This window comes from Dioscorea cayenensis, unplaced genomic scaffold (assembly GCF_009730915.1).
Source record: "Dioscorea cayenensis subsp. rotundata cultivar TDr96_F1 unplaced genomic scaffold, TDr96_F1_v2_PseudoChromosome.rev07_lg8_w22 25.fasta BLBR01000185.1, whole genome shotgun sequence".
In the NCBI taxonomy this organism is placed as follows: domain Eukaryota; kingdom Viridiplantae; phylum Streptophyta; class Magnoliopsida; order Dioscoreales; family Dioscoreaceae; genus Dioscorea; species Dioscorea cayenensis.
In genome coordinates, this window is record NW_024086576.1 from 43,355 (window position 1) to 64,453 (window position 21,099).

General features: G+C 40.3%; 2 protein-coding genes and 1 non-coding gene across 3 annotated transcripts; all 3 read right to left on the reverse strand.

Annotated features, from left to right (window-relative positions):
• Positions 1-1,055: 1,055 nt before the first annotated feature.
• LOC120253741 lies at positions 1,056-1,162 on the reverse strand. The gene has a single exon (XR_005534386.1). It is a non-coding gene; the product is annotated as a small nucleolar RNA R71 (small nucleolar RNA).
• Positions 1,163-15,147: 13,985 nt separating this feature from the next.
• On the reverse strand, positions 15,148-16,806 carry LOC120253738. The gene is made up of 5 exons (XM_039262001.1): positions 16,463-16,806; positions 16,218-16,347; positions 15,773-16,078; positions 15,540-15,641; positions 15,148-15,450 (listed from the first exon to the last, which is right to left on the reverse strand). Exons 1-5 carry the CDS (start codon positions 16,804-16,806, stop codon positions 15,148-15,150), a joined length of 1,185 nt encoding a protein of 394 aa, XP_039117935.1.
• A 162-nt stretch (positions 16,807-16,968) lies between these two features.
• Positions 16,969-20,661, reverse strand: LOC120253740. The gene is made up of 3 exons (XM_039262002.1): positions 18,392-20,661; positions 17,779-17,878; positions 16,969-17,685 (listed from the first exon to the last, which is right to left on the reverse strand). Exons 1-3 carry the CDS (start codon positions 20,659-20,661, stop codon positions 16,969-16,971), a joined length of 3,087 nt encoding a protein of 1,028 aa, XP_039117936.1.
• Between the last annotated feature and the right edge of the window lie 438 nt (positions 20,662-21,099).

A 21,099-nucleotide genomic window follows, 5' to 3' on the forward strand; every position in this document is an offset into this window, starting at 1 on the left:
CGGGACATGTATAGAGTTAGGCATAGTTGACCTTAGATTTGGGACTATGTAATTAAGGATTTCCATGACTCACTTGCATTGATTAGGAAGCATAATAGAGGGTTCTTGCACTTGAAATGATTGTCCTAGGTGGAGCAATATCCGGGTATCCCATCTTTATCGATTGTCTAACCTTCTCCTTTACTTGTGCTCTCATACTTGTTGTTTTTTACTTTTGAGAATTGAATCATTGTCGCACATATCACTATTCATCTTTCACATAGCTAAGAAGCGAATTAAGTGTTTTTATTCCCTACTCCCTGTGGATACGATACCCGCTCATCCGAGATTATTACTTCGACAAATCCGTGCACTTGAGGATATATGCAAGGGGATCTTGTCAAGTTTTTTGGTGCCGTTGCCGAGGAGTGGGCGTTTAGAGATACTTTGCATTTTGTTTCTTAGCTATTTTACCATGCATTCTATTTCATATCTTCTTATTCTATCATCATTCTGATTTCTTTTTTCTTTCTTTTTGGGTGCAGCTCCAGTTTATGACCCGAGGGAGCCCCTCAATATTAATTGACGGAGATCCCGAGCTTGAACGTGCACTTAGAAGAAAAGGGAAACAACATGTGCAAGAACAGTGTAATATAGCTGATTTGGAAGTGGAAGAATCTGAAAACATGGCAGAACAGAATGAGCAACAGCGGACATTATCCGATTATGCTAGAGCTTCGGTGATGGGGACACAATCGAGTATTGTGCGTCCCTCGATTACAGCTTAGAACTTCGAGCTGAAGCCGGCATTCATCCACATGTTACAGCAATCCACACAGTTCAATGGTTTGGCCGATGATGATCCAAATAGTCATTTAGAGAGTTTTCTTGAGGTGTGTGATATGCTGAAGATAAACGGGGTGACGGATGATGCCATCAAGTTGCGAGGCTTCCCATTTTCCCTAAAGGGAATAGCAAAGTAGTGGCTACACTCATTACCTAAAGCATCAATTATCACATGGGAGGAGATGTTAGAAGCTTTTCTTGCCCATTATTTCCATCCCAGAAAATCCGAGAAGCATAGGAATGAGATCTCATCCTTTGTTCAGTTGGAATTGGAGTCTCTATTTGAGACATGGGAAAGGTTCAAGGAGCTCCTGAGAAAGTGCCCGCAACACGGATTTCCAGAGTGGATGATTTATTCAGACCTTTTACAATGGTTTGAACCTGAGTACAATGCAACTCTTGGATGCGGCAGCAGGAGGTACCTTAGGTAGCAAGACCCCCGATGAGGCCCGCCGGTTAATTGAAGAAATGGGGTTAAACAGCTACCAATGAAATGCTAGGGAGAAGAAAAAGGTGGCCGGTCTCCATGAGATAGATGCAGTAACTTCATTGGTGGCTCAAGTGGAAAATTTGAGTAAGAAGTTAGATCTTCTAACTTCAAATAGAGTAACGGCCGTGACGAATTGCAACGGGTGTGGTGGAGGACATGCTCTCTCCGATTGCCCGATCTTTATTGGTGATGTATCTTCGGTGTAGAAAGTTAATTTTGTAGGTAATGGCATGAGACCTCAAGGAAACCCATATAGCAATACCTACAATCCGGGTTGGAAGAATCATCCCAATTTCTTATGGAGCAATCAGGGTCCACCAAAGGCCATGGGGCCACCGGGTTTCCAACCACAATAACAAGCCCCACATGTGGAAAACAGAGTTTCAGGTTTGGAAACGCGAATGAATGATTTGGAGAAGGCCTTGACTAGATTTGTGCAATCTGCAAATACAAGGTTTGAATCAGTTGAGGCCACACTTCGCAACCACACCGCCTCTTTACATAACCTTGAAAATCAGGTGGGGCGAATTGCGAAGTCTCTCTCTGAAAGACCATATGGAAGCTTGCCGAGCAATAAAAAGACCAACCCTAGAGAGCAGGTGAAGGTGATCACTTTGAGAAATGGTCATGAGGTTGAAGGTAAGCTTCCGGGTGAGATGCCAAAAGAACACGCACCCGAGGTTATAAAGGTAGAAGAGGGAACAAGCAAAAAGAAGGAGGTGGCACCCCCACCATTCAAGCCAAGAATCCCTTATCTCTTTAGATTGAAGAATGACCAAGGGGATGAACAGTGCAAAAAGTTCCTGAGTTTATTCAAGCAACTCCACATCAATATTCCTTTTGTTGAGGCATTGGCCCAAATGCCTAAGTATGCGAAGTTCTTGAAAGACTTGTTGACCAACAAGATGAAGTTGGAGGAGAGTGCTTCGGTCATTCTAGATGCTTCATGCTCGGCGGTGTTGCAAAAGAACATGCCCAACAAGAAGAAAGACCGGGGAAGCTTCATCATTCCGTGTAGCATTGGCAATATGGGTGAAAAAATGGCATTGGCGGACTCAGGGACCAGCATCAACGTCATGCCATACACCTTCTTTTGAAAGTTAGGCTTGGGTGAGCCTGGGCCCACTCGGATGACTTTGCAATTGCCAGACCGAACGGTGAGACATCCGAGGGGTATCATCGAAGATGTACTTGTCAAGGTGGACAAGTATATATTTCCTGTAGACTTTGTGGTGCTAGACGTCGATGACGATGCGGATATACCCTTGATACTTGGGAGGCCATTCTTACGGACTTCCAAGGCATTGATTGACATGGACGGTGGAGAGCTAACTTTGAGAGTTGGAGATGACAAGCTCACATACCGCCTTGCTGAAGCCATGAGGCATTCTCTTGATTTTGATGACACTTTATATTTTCTAGACACTACTGATGAGATTATTGATGAATACATGCAGGAAATGTTCAATCCGGACCCGGACGAGGGTTTGTTCGACCAAGAGGAGGATTATGAAGAAGTAATGACGCTTTGTTCGATGGAAGAAGTTCCATCTACCCCGAGGATCTTGAAGAAGGTGCTTCGGAAAATGAAGCGGGCTAGGAGACCCCACCAGAAATGCTCCAAGGCTATTGGAGACGTACGTGAACCGTAAAAGTTGGATGAACCATTGCTAGATGGCCCCAAGCCTGATAATACACCCTCTACCTTCAAGAGATTGTGCTCATCATGCTTCCAAGTCATGGGTAAGAGAGCATCATTCATCTATGAGCCCCCGTGAGGTAAGACAAGGTACGTCAAGCTTAGTGACGTTAAACAAGCGCTTCTTGGGAGGTAACCCAAGTGTTTACTATTCTTCTTAGTCAAATAATGTAGTGTCTGCATGAATAAATTGTTGAGTGTTGGTGTCTAGATTTTTAGATGCTTGTGCTGTGATTTTATTTGAGGTTTTGAGTATTCATCGTGTGTTTTCATGTAGATTTGGCAAAGTTGGGTCATTTGAGCTTTATTTCATGTTTTTCACTGGTAAAACTTGCATAATAGGGCAGGCTCTGAGTGTGTAAACATGTTCAGAAATTTTCTGCAGAGCCTCCAGGTTTTTCTAAGGCATCCAGGGAAAACGCACGGGCGTGTGGTATTTCCGCACGCCCGTGGACTTACACTGCGAGCTCATCCAGAGAAGGCGCAGGGGCGTGCGGCTGCACCTGTGAACGACCATGAGAATATCGCACGCCCGTGGGTACTTTTTGCACGGCCGTGTGATTTTCTGCAGAGTTTGGTTGATTATCCCGAGAGCACACGGGCGTGTGAATTCGTCCCTGTGGGTGACCTTGTGAACTTCGCACGGGCGTGGATAATTTCCGCACGCCTGTACGAATCTCTGCAGAGGAGCTCTCTCTATTCCGAGAAGACATAGGGGCGTGCACTTGCCTCTGTGAGTTGGACCTGTGAATGTCCATGCCCGTGCGGTATTTCCGCACGGGCGTGCAGAACACTTAGGAATTTTCTTGGATGTCTAGAGAAGCCACAGGGGCGTGCGGCTGCCCCTGTGGGTCGGGCGTACGGGCGTGGGTATTTTCTGCACGCCCGTGCGAGAGCATTCAGAGTCAGTGGGTGTTTCTCCCGAGAGCAAACAGGGGCGTGCAACTGACCTGTGCGGTTCTTTTATAGAGGCGCACAGGCGTGGGTAATTTCCGCACGCCCGTGCGGATGCAGAGAACGCCAAGAGGTACGATATCTTTTTAAAGGATAGCTGTTCCTCTTCTTCTTCACATCCTCCGCTCATCTGAGAGAACTCTCACATCATTTCCTAATCCCCTAGTGCCGATTTGGTAGGATTTATATGAGGTTTTCGGGCCGAATCTAAATTCTCTCATCTCAACTCGACGATAAGACCTATTCTTGATTTTCTTCGTTAATTCATGATTTTCTTCGATGAATCTAGTTAATAATGCTTCGTTTCTTTAATTAGAATGATTATTCATGTTTAGAACGGAGTTAGAAGTAATTGTACGTTGTATTTTTGTATTTTTGAGGTGCGGCCGTGCGATTTTCATGCCCAGGGGATCGACACGGGCGTGCGGAAATTCCGCACGACCGTGTGGATTTCTGTAGTATTTTTTTTTTTTAATTAACTTGTTTGATTGATTTCCTTTCAAATTTTGCAGATTATGGCACCTCGATCGAAGAAGCAAGCTGATAAGCGGCCGCGTGAGCCATCTCCCGAACCCGAGAGTATGAGTTTTACCATTCCTGAGCATCAGGTGAGGTTCGAGCGGTTGTCTAGCCTCAAATTTGGCCAGACAAGAATCCCTGACATTAGAACACTCAGGGAGATTCAGTTAGCTGAGGATATGGCAAAAGAGATCGAGGATATGCTTGCGGTTGGTAGCTGGGACCGTTTACTATCGATCAGAGACCCGGTCATCCGCATACTGACGCTCGAGGTGTTAGCCTCGTTCGAGTTCGATCGCTCATACTCTAGTTTTGGCAACACTGGTACTATTCAGTTCAGAGCCCTCGGACAGCATCATAGCTTAAGTATGACTCAGTTTGTGATCTTGATGGAGTTATATGATGCGGCTTATACGGAGACAGAGAAGTATAAGCAGCTGCCCACAGATTATCCTGGGAGTTTGACTCCGCAGCGTGCGTACACCGTATTATGTGGGAAGGGGCAGTATGAGCCTGGGTTTCAAAGGCTAGTTGCCTTTCTTGCCCTAGCTACATATACATTCATACTATTCTGAGTAGATCAGTGAGCGAGCGAGGCGACAGTACTGGTGTGCTTAGCCGACAGAACTTTTATATCTATACTCGATGGTGCGGCGTACACCGATACACTTAGGGCATATCTTGGCAGAGTACATACGACACCAGGGGGAGTATGCCAGACTTGGATTGATTTTCTCAGACCCCTATATCACGAGATTAGTCGTTGGTATGGGATTACTTGACGTGATTAGAGAAGCTGAGAAGGTGACTATACCTGCTCCCATGGCCATGGAAACACTGAGATTGATGGGGATGGTACAGAGAGTTCGGACAGGGGTTTACGCCTTAGTTCTACCGACTCCAGAGACAGCTGTGGACGAGGGTGATGAGGCCGTGGCATCTCAGCCTGCTCTCGAGTCTCAGCCAGTATTGATGGAGACTGAGGCACCCTCAGTGGCAGAGGACGCTAACAAGGTCCCCTTGCGTATATCCCGCAAGTGCACAGGTTTGTCGAAGTAATAATCCCGGGTGAGCGGGGTCGAATCCACAGGGAGTAGGGAGTAAAGACACTTAATTCGATTCTTAGCTATGTGGAGTATCAACAATGATAAGTGTGATAATGATTCAATTCTCAACAATTAAAAACAACGAGTAAGAGAGTAAAAGTAAGGAGGAGGTAAGGCAATCGATAAAGATGGGGTACTCTGATGATGCTTCACCTACGAAAATCATTTCAAGTGCAACTCTCTATTATGCTTCCTAATAAATGCAATGGTGAGTCATGAAAATCCTTACATACATAGTCCCAAATCTAAGGTCAACTATGCCTAACTCTATTCATGTCCCGGAGGAGAGATTAAATAACCTCTCAACCTCGCACTCGAATAAAGTTGCAATGAGCTCTAGGGATTCCAAGTGATAAATCGTATCCTAATTATAGACCTAACCCTTTGGTCCAGCTGGAAGGTCCCTAACCATGATTAAGCCCTAGATACTAAGATCACCTCAATGCTTCACTCCGTTGCACGCACAACTAAGCCCCAGCGGAAGTTCATCCCTTAGACCATTCACTTTATTATAGCCGCAAAGAACTCGAGGAACGGAGGTAGAATCTATCACGTCGGAGAGGAAAGGGGACGCTCCTGTACCTCTCGACTCACCCTCTCAACTCTCTCCAACCTAGCTTTGTCTAACACTCGTGGTGTGTCACTCACTCACAAGGTTACCAACAAGAACTCTCAACCCTAGTGTCACTCTAGGGGAAATGTTCATACAATCAAGCATTCAAGGTTGGAACTCACAATAAACATCAATTTATTGAAAGCATAATAAAGAAGTTCAAAGAAACGAATACATCCTAGGGTTCACAATCACCCAAGTACCCACTAGGGGTTTAGCTCTCCATGGAGCTAAGTACAATCAAAGAAATTGAATGTAAAAGCAATGAATCTATAAAGAAACCACCTCGATGGTCTTGTCGATGGTCTTGCGGAGAGTCCTCTACTCATCGTCCAAGGATTCCCTCGTCCAGTATAGGATACGCCTCGACGGAAGCTCCCCTACCAACCTTCTTCCTCAGGAATGACGATGTCGGAGCCGTAGAACCTCTCCAAAACCTTGGCCAATACCCCTCAAAACCCTAGTCGAAGCCCTCTCTCAAGTTGGGGAAAAGATGTAGAAAAGAATACCAAAATCGGGGCTGAATCGGCTTTAAATAGGGCTGGAATCGGGCAACTCCACGGGCATGGACGCTACACGCGCCTGTGAAGAATTTCCACATGGGCGTGGATAATTTCCACATACCCGTGTGGATTTTCGGTTTCTCTAATTTCTCGACCGGCTATAAACAGTGCTGCTACATTGCTTGCTGCAGTGCTCTACTACAGTATTCGCCCTGAATAACTTCCGAATTCCATACTTTCATCGGGGTAACGCAAACGAGCACACGTTCCCGTCGTGAATCACTTGCTTCTTCAATGATATATATGTTGGTGGAGCTCCTGTTCTTATATGCATAAGATGGAATGCTTGAGTGTGACTGCCTTTGTGCCCCTCCAAATGGATGTGCTCACTCGAATGTGAGGAGTTGGCACACACTCTAGCATCTCACACCTGTCCTATGTCTTCGCGTTTGAACCTTAGCAAGATCTCCTCCAAAATAGGTGCATTATGATCCACATTGGCCTATTTCCTTCATACTCAGCCTCACAACCATACCTACGTAAAAGTAACATAAAAACACACATATTAATGTAAAAACCTGAGAAAAGTAATGCTCAACATAAGGAAAGAATGTTTCGTATTCATATCACACAAGCACTTATCAGACGCGCCCCCCCGTACGTATGTTTTCATCATCTCGAGCCCATGATCGCTTTGAGAGGCTCGAGAGTACTTTAGGAGTTATACAGACAGAGGTTGTTGAGGCCCGAGCAGAGATTGCCGAGATTAGGGCCACACAGGCTGCTCAGTATACAGAGTTCATGGCACATTTCGACGCACTACAGCAGATCTTAGAGCGAGACGTCGCCTCATCATTTGTCTTGCGACCGAGGACTCCTCAAGCCCCTTCGGTATTTCCATCATCTTCCCCATCAACTAAACCAAAAGCTTAAGTGTGGGGGAGTTTGATAAGTGCTTGTGCGATATGAATGTGAAGTATTCTTTCCTTATATTAAGCATTACCTTTCTCAGGTTTTTACACTAATATGTGTGTTTTTATGTTACTTTTATGCAGGTAGGGTTATGAGGCTAATTATGAAGGAAAGAAGCCAATGTGGATCATAATGCACCAATTTTGGAGGAAATCCTATTTAAAGCCGATTCAGCACCGATTTCAGCCCTATTTAAAGCCGATTCAGCACCGATTCAGCATTCTTTTCTCCATCTTTTCCCCAACTTGAGAGAGGGCTTTGGCTAAGGTTTTGAGAGGTATTCGCTAGGGTTTTGGAGAGGTTCTACGGCTCCGACATCGTCATCTCTTTGGAAGAACGTTGGTAGGGGAGCTTCCGTCAAAGCGTATCCTATACCAGACAAGGGGATCTTTGGACGACGAGTAGAGGACTTTCCACAAGACCATCGACATGACTATCGAGGGGATTTTCTATAGATTCATTGCTTTTACATTATATTTCTTTGATTGTACTTAGCTCCATGGAGAGCTAAACACCTAGTGGGTAGTTGGGTATTTGTGAACCCTAAGATGTATTCATTTCTTTGAATCTCTTTACTATGCTTTCAATTAATTGATGTTTATTGTGAGTTCCAACCTTGAATGCTTGATTGTGTGAATACTCCCCTAGAGTGACACTAGGGTTGAGAGTTCTTGTTAGTAACCTTGTGAGTGAGTAACACACCACGAGTGTTAGACAAAGCTAGGTTGGAGAGGGTTGAGAGGGTGAGTCGAGAGGTACAGGAGCGTCCCCTTTCCCCTCCAATGTGTTAGATTCTACCTCCGTTCCTCGAGTTCTTTGTGGCCACAATAGAGTGAATGGTCTAAGGGATGACCTTCCACTGGGGCTTAGTTGCGGGTGCAACGGAGTGAAGCGCAGAAGTGATCTTAGTATCTAGGGCTTAATTGTTGTTAGGGACCTTCCACCTGGACCAAAGGGTTAGGTCTACAATTACGAATAGATATATCACTTGGAATCCCTAGAACTTATTGCAATTCTATGCGAGTGCGAGGTTGAGAGGTTATTCAATCTCTCCTCCGGGACATTTATAGAGTTAGGCATAGTTGACCTTAGATTTGGGACTATGTAATTAAGGATTTCCACGACTCACTTGCATTGATTAGGAAGCATAATAGAGGGTTCTTGCAATTGAAATGATTGTCCTAGGTGGAGCAATATCTGGGTACCCCATCTTTATCGATTGTCTTACCTTCTCCTTTACTTGTGCTCTCTTACTTGTTGTTTTTTAGTTTTGAGAATTGAGTCATTGTCACACATATCACTATTCATCTTTCACATAGCTAAGAAGCGAATTAAGTGTTTTTATTCCCTACTCCCTGTGGATACAATACCCGCTCATCCGGGATTATTACTTCGATAAACCCGTGCACTTACAGGATATGCGCAAAGGGCTCTTATCACATAAACTCAATCAATACCATAACAAGAGCCCCAACTTTCATGAAAACATGCATTTTTAGAATATTTAAAACACAATGATAAAGTTTTTAAACACAATACGACATTCTTGAAAGTACCTTTGAACGAACTCAGTCATGATCCCAAATATTGTTTTCAAATACCATAGAAAACAATTCAATAAACTTCAAAAAACATATTGACATATCATTTAAAGGAATTGTAAAATCATTTTCATCTTAAATTCACAACTTTTCACATAAACCATCCTCACTCCAAGAATGAGTAATTTGCACATATCAAATCAAATAAATGTTTTGCTAACCATGAAACAAATCTTTTCATATAGGAAGACACAAATTTCAATAATTCCTTGAAGATGCATTTCAAAAACTAAGTTTTTTAAACACAAATAACATTATAGAAAATATTCTAAATATATCATTTAAAAATTTCAACCATGATTTCAAACGACTAAGTCAATGGATCGTACCCCTCCAAAGTAATTCTTTTTCATCATGGTATAAGAGCAACCTTTGAAAGTATACCATAAGAATAACATCATCATAATGAAATTCAACTTAGTTTGCACAACTCATCTAGTCATCATAACCAAGGCATAAAGTTTTCTCGAAAATACACACTTCAAAACATATGACCCAAAACATAGAATTTCCAATCACAAGTAACATTTACTTTTCATATATTTCTTTAAATAAGTCAAATAATAAATCATCATAGTTTCTAAATGCTTAGAAAATATTCCAAGAGTATTAGCAACAATAAATTATCACTGAAGGCCAAGGAAACTTAAACATTTGAAAAATATGGATGATTTATAGTCCATAATTTAATAAATCCCACTCACAAACTTGGCGAGCTAAAACACCCCTGTATTACTTCTCCATCGGCTCTTTTCCCTTGATTGAAGTCTCATCTCCTAGAAGCATTTAAACAACCAAAACAAGCAATGAAACCTCATCAATGACTTGATCAATTGAAATGAAGAACAATGCTCAAAATGGTTAAAAACATGAAGATCTTTCTCAAATCACAATGAATTCAAGGTCATACAACTTCAATCTTCTTCTATTCTTTAAATCTAAATAAAACCCATGATTTTCCATCAATAACTTCAAAGAAAATCCAAATAAGAGAGAAAGGAAGAAGGAGAAGATCAAATGAAATATACCCTTATCTCAAAGCTTCTCAAAAACCCTAAGGAAAGCTCTTCTCAAGAGAGGAAGGAGAAATCTTCGAGTTTTCTTCTTGATTCAAGGCAAGAATGATGGGTTTGAGAAGTGGGGATGAAGGTTCTAGAGAAGGAGGAAAGTGGAGGAGAAAAGGGTCTAAGGAAGTGTGTACAAAGAATGAGGAAAAGATGACAAAAATGGTTTTTAAACCTTAAAATTTCATCACATACCGACCCCCATACGGCCACCATACGGCCCGCCCGTATGGACCCCATCATGCCCATTCAGCCTATAAAAAAATGGCTCTAAACGACTCAATTGGTGTCCGATTGACCTCATTTTTTATTCTAATGACTTGGGATACTCTTAAGCACTCTCATAAATGAAAATTACTCACGGAAAACACATTGGAACATGAAGGAATGAAATATGAAAAGTCGAATTACCATATTGAGAACAAGGGAATTGATGGATTTAGGGAATGAAAACATGTATATAAAGTGCACTCATCAAATACCCCCACACTTGAGTTGTTGCTTGTCCTCAAGCAATCACCAAATACTCAACAATAGAAGAGATGAGTGCAATGCTTCTGATCTCAAGAAAATGGTGAAAATTTTTAACAAAGAGGGAACACAGGATTTAGTAAGAACGTAGATGCACAACAATAACTATGCTCTTCCTTCCAAGAACCTACTACGTATGCATTTGAGAACCCTAACTTATGTTCCCCATGGTCACAAGAAATTAAAATGAAACAATGCTCAATGGGTAGTAGCTTTATACACCCCTAGACGTAGCCTTTTTCCCCTAGTAGGTCATCAAATGTACATTTATGATGCCCAAAATTTGACTACTCAAGAGTGGCTTTCACTCATCTAAGGTGATAGCTCTTTTACGCCATCTTTTTTCGCAAGACAAAACTTTATAGGATAATTGGTAGGGCATTCCTAAAGAGGAATCCGACTTTCCAAAGTTTTTTTTTTAACACAAGGACATGTTGAACCATAATTAGGGTCAGGTGACAAGGTTTTTAGTTTAAGGAAGTAAAAGCAAGTCATGACTTAGCTAAGATGGCTACCAACACACACACACATCCCCCCTAGGTTTAAAAATCACCAATAACTAATTATAGATCATCATAAGCAAAGCACTCATCAACTACGAGCATGCAACCCTCCCCCACACTTAAAAATTACATTGTCATCAATGTAAATATGCGATGCAAACAAAATAAGGAAAAGGTTAGGGGAAAGGGTTAAGCCACTGCCCTGGATGAAGAGAAAAATGGTGCCACTCTTGATAGGTGTGCTATTCCCCAAATCCAAACACGGAGAGTGATGGTGCCACTCTCACATACTGCCAACTCCAAACACTGACACAATCCCTGAAATACAGAGTGGGACACAAGGGAAGCATACATAATTAACAAAATGATAATGTCATATATATGAAAGTAAACACCAAAATGTCAGTAAAAGAGGGGACTCCCCATGATGACTGAAGTATAAAGCAAATATCACTAAAAGAAAACAAAGAGAAACAAACACAGATCACTAAAAGAAAATAAAGAAAAACAAGGATCGTTGAATCGTCATTAGAGGGGGTGGCAGAGGCATCTGAATCCCCCAAGTTTGCAGTATCCACTTCAATATGTCGAGTAGGCCACACAGGGAAGGTAGGCTACGGAGATAACCGCACCCCCATGTGCTCAGGGATGCACATCACACTCTGCTACACCCATCAGAACTCAGCAGATGAATAAAAAATTGGCTCAAGAGCATGGAGAAGTGATAAGTGCTTGTGCGATATGAATGCGAAGCGTTCATTCCTTATGTTGAGCATTACTTTTCTCAGGTTTTTACACTAATATTTGTGTTTTTATGTTATTTTCGTGCAGGTAGGGTTGTGAGGCCAAGTATAAAGGAAAGAAGCCAATGTGGATTACAATGCACCGATGTTGGAGGAAATCTTGTTAAGGTTCAAATGCGAAGACATAGGTCGATGTGAGATGCTAGAGTGTGTGCCAACCTCCTCGTGATTCGAGTTTGGCACATCCATTTGGAGGGCACAAAAGTCGCCACACTCGAGCATTCCGACTTATGCACATAGAACAAGAGCTCCACCAACGTACCTATCATTGAAGAAGCAAGTGATCCACGACGTGAACGTGCCTGTTTGCGTTACTCCGATGAAAGTATGGATTAGGGAAGCTATTTAGGCCGGATACTGTAGTAGAACATTGTAGCAAGGTCAGTAGCAAAGACTGCTCACTACCGGCCGAGAAAAACAAGAGTTCAGAGAATCCACACGGGCGTGTGGAAATTATCTACGCCCGTGTGGAAATTCCGCATGGGCGCGTGAAGCATCCACGCCCGTGTAGTCGCCTGATTCCAGCCTTATTTAAAGCCAAATCAGCCCCGATTTTAGTATTCTTTTCTCCATCTTTTCCCCAACTTGAGAGAGGGCTTCGGCTAGGGTTTTGAGGGGTATTGGCCAAGGTTTTGGAGAGGTTCTATGACTCCGACATCGTCATTCCTTGGGAAGAAGGTTGGTAGGGGAGCTTCCGTCGAGGCGCATCCTATACCGGACGAGGAAATTCTTGGATGACGAGTAGAGGACTTTCCACAAGACCATCGACACGATTATCGAGGGGGTTTCTTTATGGATTCATTGCTTTTACATTCTATTTCTTTGATTGTACTTAGCTCCATGGAGAGCTAAACCCCTAGTGGGTACTCGGGTATTTGTGAACCCTAAGATGTATTCGTTTCTTTGAATCTCTTTATTATGCTTTCAATAAATTGATGTTTATTGTGAGTTCCAACCTTAAATGCTTGATTGTATGAACATTTCCCCTAGAGTGACACTAGGGTTGAGAGTTCTTGTTGGTAACTTTGTGAGTGAGTGACACACCACGAGCGTTAGACAAAGCTAGGTTGGAGAGGGTTGAGAGGGTGAGTCGAGAGGTACAGGAGCATCCCCTTTCACCTCCGACGTGATAGATTCTACCTCCGTTCCTCAAGTTCTTTGCGGTCATAATAGAGAGAATGGTCTAAGGGATGAACTTCCGCTGGGGCTTAGTTGCGCGTGCAACGGAGTGAAGCGTTGAGGTGATCTTAGTATCTAAGGCTCAATTGTGGTTAGGAACCTTCCACCTGGACCAAAGGGTTAGGTCTATAATTAGGAAGAGATTTATCACTTGGAATCCCTAGAGCTCATTACAACTCTATACGAGTGCGAGGTGTTGAGATTGTTCGATTTCTCCTCCGGGTCATGTATAGAGTTAGGCATAGTTGACCTTATATTTGGGATTATGTAATTAAGGATTTCCACGACTCACCATTGCATTGATTAGGAAGTATAATAGAGGGTTCTTGCACTTGAAACAATTATCCTAGGCGGAGCATTATCCGGGTACCCCATCTTTATTGATTGCCTTATACCCTTCTTTAATTTTGCTCTCTAATTTGTTGCTTTTATTGTTGAGAATTGAATCATTGTCACACTCATCATCATTGATCTTTCACATAGCTAAGAATCGAATTAAGTATTTTTATTCCCTACTCCCTGTGGATTCGATACCCGCTCACCAGGGATTATTACTTCGACAAACCCGTGCACTTGCGGGATATACGCAAGGGGACCTTGTCAAGAGGCGACCGTGATTGCAGACGACAAAATGTGGCCTGTGATGGAGGGGCTGGGGTAGCGGTGTCGACAGTAGTTGGATCATCGGTCGACATGACCCGTTACTCCGTCCCTCGGATGGTCTGAACCCTGTGAACCATCTTCATCGAACTTAGCGTCTCAAGGGACATAGTAGCCACATCTCCTATCACTCTTACACTACAAAAATTTTACAGTTTTGCAACGGCCAAATCCATTGCAATTCTGTTGCAACTATACATTTTGTAACGGTTTTGCAACCAATTAATGCCATTGCTATTTTGCTCGTAGCAAAATTTTGTAATGAGAAGTAATCCGTTGCAAAATGTTTGCAACGGATTGCCAACACTTTTGCAATGGATTAGCATTAGATCAGTTGCAAATATATTATAAATTGGTAATGGAATTGTAACAGACTAGCAACCATTCCATTGCAAAGTCTGCTATAATTTGGTTGCAAATTTGCAAGGTCTTCGCAACAGATCTTTTGATCCCAGACAAATCCATTGCAAATGTGTTGTAAATTTGCAATAGATTTGCAATGGATTTCTCAAATATATGCCAATTCTTTGCAAAAAGGTCCTAAATTTGCAACAACTTTGCAATGAATCCATAACAAGTCCCTTGTAATTTGGTTACAAAATTTGTAACAGATTTGAAACGGATCCATAAACATGTCCCTTGCAAATTAGTTACAAATTTGAAACAGATTTGCAATGGATGCAGAACAAGTCCCTTGCAAATTGGTTGCAAATTTGTAATAGATTTGCAACAACATTTTGGATCAACCACTAATCCAATACAAATTCCCTAATACCCTGTTATCATGTACAGTAATGAATTCTAGCATTATCATCGTAACAAAATATAGCGCACACACATTCTAATGTATTTAACAAAATATAACATAGTAACAAAATGTATGCATAGTAACATGAATAAAACAAAAGAAAACATATAGTAGTAGTAATGTGCACGAAGACAAGTAAAAAACATATATAATACTAGTAACATCCACAAAGGCAAATGAAAATACTCATGTCATAACTATAGGTCATCATCATCATCATCATCATCATTCTCTAGAGGCTGTGATGTTTGGCCTGGTCCAGACTGCATCATCATTCGCATACGCTTCCACTCACGGCGCATCTGTCTCATCATCTTCTAGTTCTGTTGCATCAAACTTAGGTTTTGCTCTTCCAAATCTGTCATTTTCTTTTTCATGCCCTCCATCTCAGACACAATCTCTGGAGGAACTGTAGATGCTGAAGGCGGTGGGGAAGCTAATATAGCACCACTAAATGATTCTTGATACAAGCTTAATGCATGAGAACCAAGACCATAAACTCTCTTCTTCTTTTCTCCACCAGAAGCCTCCAGGTACATAGCATCCATATCAAGCGGTGAAGGTTGTGAGTCATCTGATAATGTTTGAGAAGCAGCCTCAACCATCTTCTGCATAGCATCCTGTAATTAATTATAATAATATCAATTACAACATGTATGAAATAATTTACAAATAAATAAAATAATATGAGCTAAATTTTGAAAATTACATAAACCGCTTGTGCTCGTGAATCAACACCTTTGCCTTCTTTATTCACATGAGTCTTGCAGAAGATATCAAATGCAGTAGGTGTCCTTTGAAGTGTCTTCTTCTAATAAAATAAAATCATAAAAAATTATAACAAGTTTACTTAATAAGGACAATGTAAAACTTTAAAATTAAACCATGATATTTTTTTGAATGCTGAAAGGAAAAAACTCAAATAAATTTTGAAGTATTTACCAAGTCTATAGCATGCTCAACAAATGACTTAGAGCCTCCTAGATGCCTACTAATTCCACCCCCGTTGCCTCCTGTCTCAGAACACCGATTAATGGAGCCTTGCTTGGACTTATGCTTGAACTCTTCTGTGTTCCAGTGCTCCAACCATTTGTTCCAAATTTCATCTTCAACCCAAACGGGCTTCTTACCGGTCTTCTTGTAAGACTTGTGCCACCTACATAAATTCCGACTATAATGGCCTCGACAGACTTTTTCCCAAACAGCTTTGATAGCATTATCTTCTTCTATGGGCCAATAATAATATTTCTGCAAGAATCAAAACATTTAAAAAATTAAAAATTACTTCATTAATAAGAAAACCAATAAGTACTACAAATAATTAATGCAACTAAAATAATATGACAATTACAAAAATTTTAATGCACAAATTAAAACATAATTGTACCTTAAACTCTCTCCAATAAAAATCATGTGTGTGCTTATCAATTTTGGACCATGTGTATCCTTCTTTGTATTGTCTCTCCTTCATTTTCTCAGTAATAAATTTAGAAATGGCATGACCATGCGGCACAAACCTAAAATCATCATACAATGAATGTTAATGAAGATTTGTTTAATTTTAAAATACAAAAATGTGCATGTAAATTTTTTATATTTAATTTTTTTCTTTCTTGACATAAATTCTTTTACCTGTCAGACAACACATAAATACGAACCCGGCGTGACGAGCCACCATCACCTGTAGATGCATCCTCAATAGGAGCAAAAATAGTTGAAGGAGATGTTGTTGTAGTAGGTGGAATAGTAGCTGGAGTAGTACTTGTAGGAGGAGGCACAGAAGCTGTAGTAAGATCAACAGTAGATGGTATAAAGATAGGAGCAGGAGTAGTGGTACGAGCAGTAAGGGTAGGGGGGGTAGTGTCGCTCTGTACAACAATAGCTGAAGATGACATAGATGCCCCTCTAGACTCTGCCTGAGATGTAGGAATACTACTTCGTCCCCGACGAATGGAAGAACGATTTCTCCCAGCCATATCTATAAAAAAAACTATAAATTAACACTAACAATACAAATTCAAAATCTATAATAACTATCAAGGATTTGCAACAATGAAAAAATACATTAAACAAATACATCCTATTTGTAGTCCTTGCAATGTGAAATGAAAAAGCTAGTTTACACATCACATTGTATTTTAGTATTCATCTTCATCATGAAAAGCATCTACTTCATCTTCCTCTTCTTCTTCGCTCACTTCTCCTTGTTGACTTGCTTCTTCTTCAATATCCACACCATCAATTTCAATGAATGCACCATCGGAAGAATTTAAAGATACTTCTTCGTCATGATTCTCAATTTCATGTACTTGTACTTCATCTTCTTGAAAAGCATTACAAATTGATGATGCATGCGATCCAGCTATCTCCACAATAGATCTGGCCTTAATTGCACAAACTGCTAACCAATCATTACAAGATTTCCTTAATGAAGGATATGGTGAGTAAAAAACTTGTGCAGCTTGAGTTGCAAGAATAAATGGTTCATATTTGTTAAATGCTTTATTCTTATGAACATCAATGAGCTTATACTGTGGGTGAATCCTGGTACCAATTCGTAGTGTCGGATCAAACCAGGTGCATTTAAATAATACAACCTCTTTCATTGGCCATCCTTCATACTCCAATTTCACCACCTCGACCAACTTCCCAAAATACTCGAGCTCACTAGCACATAAATTGAATCGCTTAATGTACACTCCACTATTCATTGTGCTCTTAGAATATCCACGGTTTTCTGTATGGAATTTGTAGCCATTGACACAATAACCATTGTATGTTTTAACCTTATGCATTGGTTTGGAGGCAAGGCATTTTAACCATTCATTCATGATCCCTGAACTAGGATGGTGTGCCTGTGTATTATATATAAACATAAACATATCAAGTTATTAATAGACAATAAAAAATTTTATATGCTTTTAATATGATTAGGTTGGGGAACTCACATAATTATCAAACCACGAAGCAAATTCTGTTTCCAATAGATGGTCAACTTCATGATCTTGAATATTAGGTCGATTTGCCCTTACCCATTCTTCATATTGTCTGAATTGAGGTAAATAAACTAAATCATAAATGTTAGTTATTACGATCAATTGAAAATGAAGCAGTATAATATATTATTATGACTTACTTGATGTGTGGTTGAACTTCATCACAGTTTAATAAAACATATGTCCGAGCAGCATGATATTCCTTTTCATCTAAACGTCATGTTTTTTCTGGACACAAATGCCTACCAGATGGTTTAAAAATTGAAAGAATTCCAGGATATGCTTGCATATCAAAATTAATATTGTCATCATTCCTTCCCACTTTTTGATGTCTGGTGTGAATATGTGAGTCGAAGTAATGTGCACAAAATGATGATATTTCTTCGACAAGGTATGCATTACAAATTGATCCTTCAACATGAGCTTTATTTTTCACGTTATTCTTCAATCTACGTAGATACCTTTATTTTATAAAGCTTAAAATTATATATGACTACAGTTAAATATTTGAAAATTTAATAGGAATTCTAAAAGAAAATCATATTTATACCTTTCAAAGGGATACATCCATCTATATTGTACTGGTCCAGCAATTCGTGCTTCATACGGTAAGTGAACTGGGAGATGCTCCATGCAATCAAAGAAGCTTGGAGGAAATATTCTTTCGAGCTTACACAAAATAATTGGGATTTCCCATTCCAATCTCTGCATATCCTCCTCTTTAATAACTCGAGCACTGAGATCTTTAAAAAAAATGCTCAACTCTGTCAATGCTTCCCATACATTTGGTGGAAGTAGCTCTCGAAATGCAATGGGTATCAATCGTTGCATGAAAACATGGCAATCATGGCTTTTCATGCCAAATAATTTCAATTTGCGTTGGTCCACACATCTACCCATATTTGAGACATATCCATCTGGAAATTTAAGCTCCCTCAACCAGTTGCACAATTCTTCCTTTTGTTTTCTATCAAGAATGTAACATGCCTTTGGAAATCTCTTTCTTATTTCATCCATATGTAACTCAGGCCTATCACAAAATTCCTTCAAATCTTCTCTAGATTTTGCATTGTCTTTTGATTTGCCAGATACATTCATCACGGTGTTAAAAATATTATCAAAGCAATTCTTCTCAATGTGCATTACATCCAAGTTGTGCCTAATGAGGTTTGTTTTCCAATAAGGCAAATCCCAAAATATACTTCTTTTCTTCCACCCACATTTGTTACAATGTTTTTTAATATCAGAATTTATTTCTTCTCCATCTATTTCTGTGACCTTTTGAATCCCGAAGCTCTCAATTTCTTCAAGTATTTGAAGTCCAAATTTCACTTGAGGTGTAGCTTTCTTTACTGATTTTCCCTTCAAGAACCACTTTTTGTTTCTTCTGTAAGGATGATTTGGCAGTAAAAACTTACGATGATTATCGAACCATGATGTCTTCCCACCTTTTGTTAGAGTGAAAGCATCTGAATCTTCCATGCAATATGGACATGCTAGTTTTCCCGCTGTACTCCAGCCAGACAACATTGAGTAAGCTGGAAAATCACTAATTGTCCACATCAATGCAGCTCTCATCGTGAAATTCTGTTTGCTTGCGACATCATAAGTCTCCACTCCAATCTCCCATAAATCTTTTAGCTCAGCTATCAAAGGTTGTAAAAACACATCTAATCTATCCTTTGGATTTGATGGACCCGGAACAATTATAGAGAGGAACATGTACTCATCTTTCATGCACATCCATGGTGGTAAATTGTATGGTGTGACTATCACCGGCCATGATGAGTATTGTTGACCAGATTGCCCGAATGGTTGGAACCCATCTGTACATAAACCCAATCTGACATTCCTATATTCTGATGCAAATGATGGGTGCATGTTATCAAAGTGTTTCCATGCAGGAGAATCCGAGCAATGCCGCATTACGCCATCCTTTTCCACTTCATGCTCAAAATGCCATCTCATGTGCTTAGCAGTAGCATTAGATGCATATAACCTTTGAAGACGAGGGGTCAAAGGGAAGTAGAACATTTTCTTATATGGTACCATTGTTTTTCGGTTTCCACAATCAGTTCTACCTCTCTTGTACCTATCATGGCCACATAATTTGCAACTCATCAATTCACTATCTTCACCCCAGTATAACATGCATGCTCTTTTACAACAATCTATCTGCTCAACGGGTAACCCCAACCCTCTAACTAACTGCTTCGTTTCATAGAATCCATCAACCATAACATTATTACTTGGGAGGCATTCTTTAATCAATTGGCAAAAATCATCATATAATCTTTCAGAAAAATGATGTTCTGCCTTCAAATTCATTAAGCGAGCAACAACAGATAATTTTGATATTCTATTAGGATTATTAGGCCATAACTCTTGTTGTTCTGCTCTTAACATATCATAAATATGTTGAATTGCTGGAGTTGGGTTGTCTTGAGTATCATGTGCTTGAAATGAAGGCCCTACAGCATCATGAATCATTGTCCCAAATGCAGACATATTCTCATCCTCAACATTTTGCTGGAACACGTCTCCCACCACATGTCTTCGAAAAGTATCACCATCATCACTTTCACCATGATGGATCCAAGTTTCATAATTCTCCACAAATCCGTACTTAGCAATGTGCGCTTTAACAGTATCTGCATCCGAAAAATTCCGATTCCGACATTTCTTATGGTTGCATGGACATCTCATCAAATGACCATCAAGACAATTCGGGTGAGCTTTAACAAACTCCGCAAATGAATTTACACCATCTATAAAAGTTGGATCAATAAATCCTCTTGTTCTCCTTTGATACATCCACTGTCGGTCTGGGCGCATTTTTGTATCTCTAAAGTAGCATTAACAAAGATAACAATGGAAGAATGTATTAATAACACGAGAATTATAATTAACAAAGATAACAATAGTCTCTATATATAGCTATTTGCTAACACCTGATCCAGCACTAACTAGAACTTGTCTAGTAATTTATATCTATAAAAATCTTCACAAACTTTACAACATCCATGTTCATAAGAAACAGTAAATATAATAAAAGATAGAAATTAATATTAATCAATAAAAGATAAGTTTCACACACTCACTTCCAATGATCACTCTGATCAAAGAGATTAAAAATGAGCTTTTCTGCCCCAATCACCAAAATCCACCCACTTCCAATAAACACTGTTGAAAATTAAACAAATAAATTAAAGATGATATTAGGTAAACATTAATGCAATTATGACTATCATGAAAGTAAAATATTGATATACA

Bases quoted from the DNA above. Each gene is read 5' to 3' on its own strand.
- LOC120253738 (XM_039262001.1), bottom strand. From the start codon at position 16,806: ATGGCTGGGAGAAATCGTTCTTCCATTCGTCGGGGACGAAGTAGTATT. The intron at 16,348-16,462 runs GTAAAAGAATTT...TGATGATTTTAG, and splicing joins ATTTATGTGTTGTCTGACAG to GTTTGTGCCGCATGGTCATG. The intron at 15,642-15,772 runs GTAAATACTTCA...TTATTTTATTAG, and splicing joins TTGAGCATGCTATAGACTTG to AAGAAGACACTTCAAAGGAC.
- LOC120253740 (XM_039262002.1), bottom strand. From the start codon at position 20,661: ATGCGCCCAGACCGACAGTGGATGTATCAAAGGAGAACAAGAGGATTT. The intron at 17,879-18,391 runs GTATCCCTTTGA...ACCTCAATTCAG, and splicing joins CCAGTACAATATAGATGGAT to ACAATATGAAGAATGGGTAA. The intron at 17,686-17,778 runs GTGAGTTCCCCA...TATAATACACAG, and splicing joins CTTCGTGGTTTGATAATTAT to GCACACCATCCTAGTTCAGG.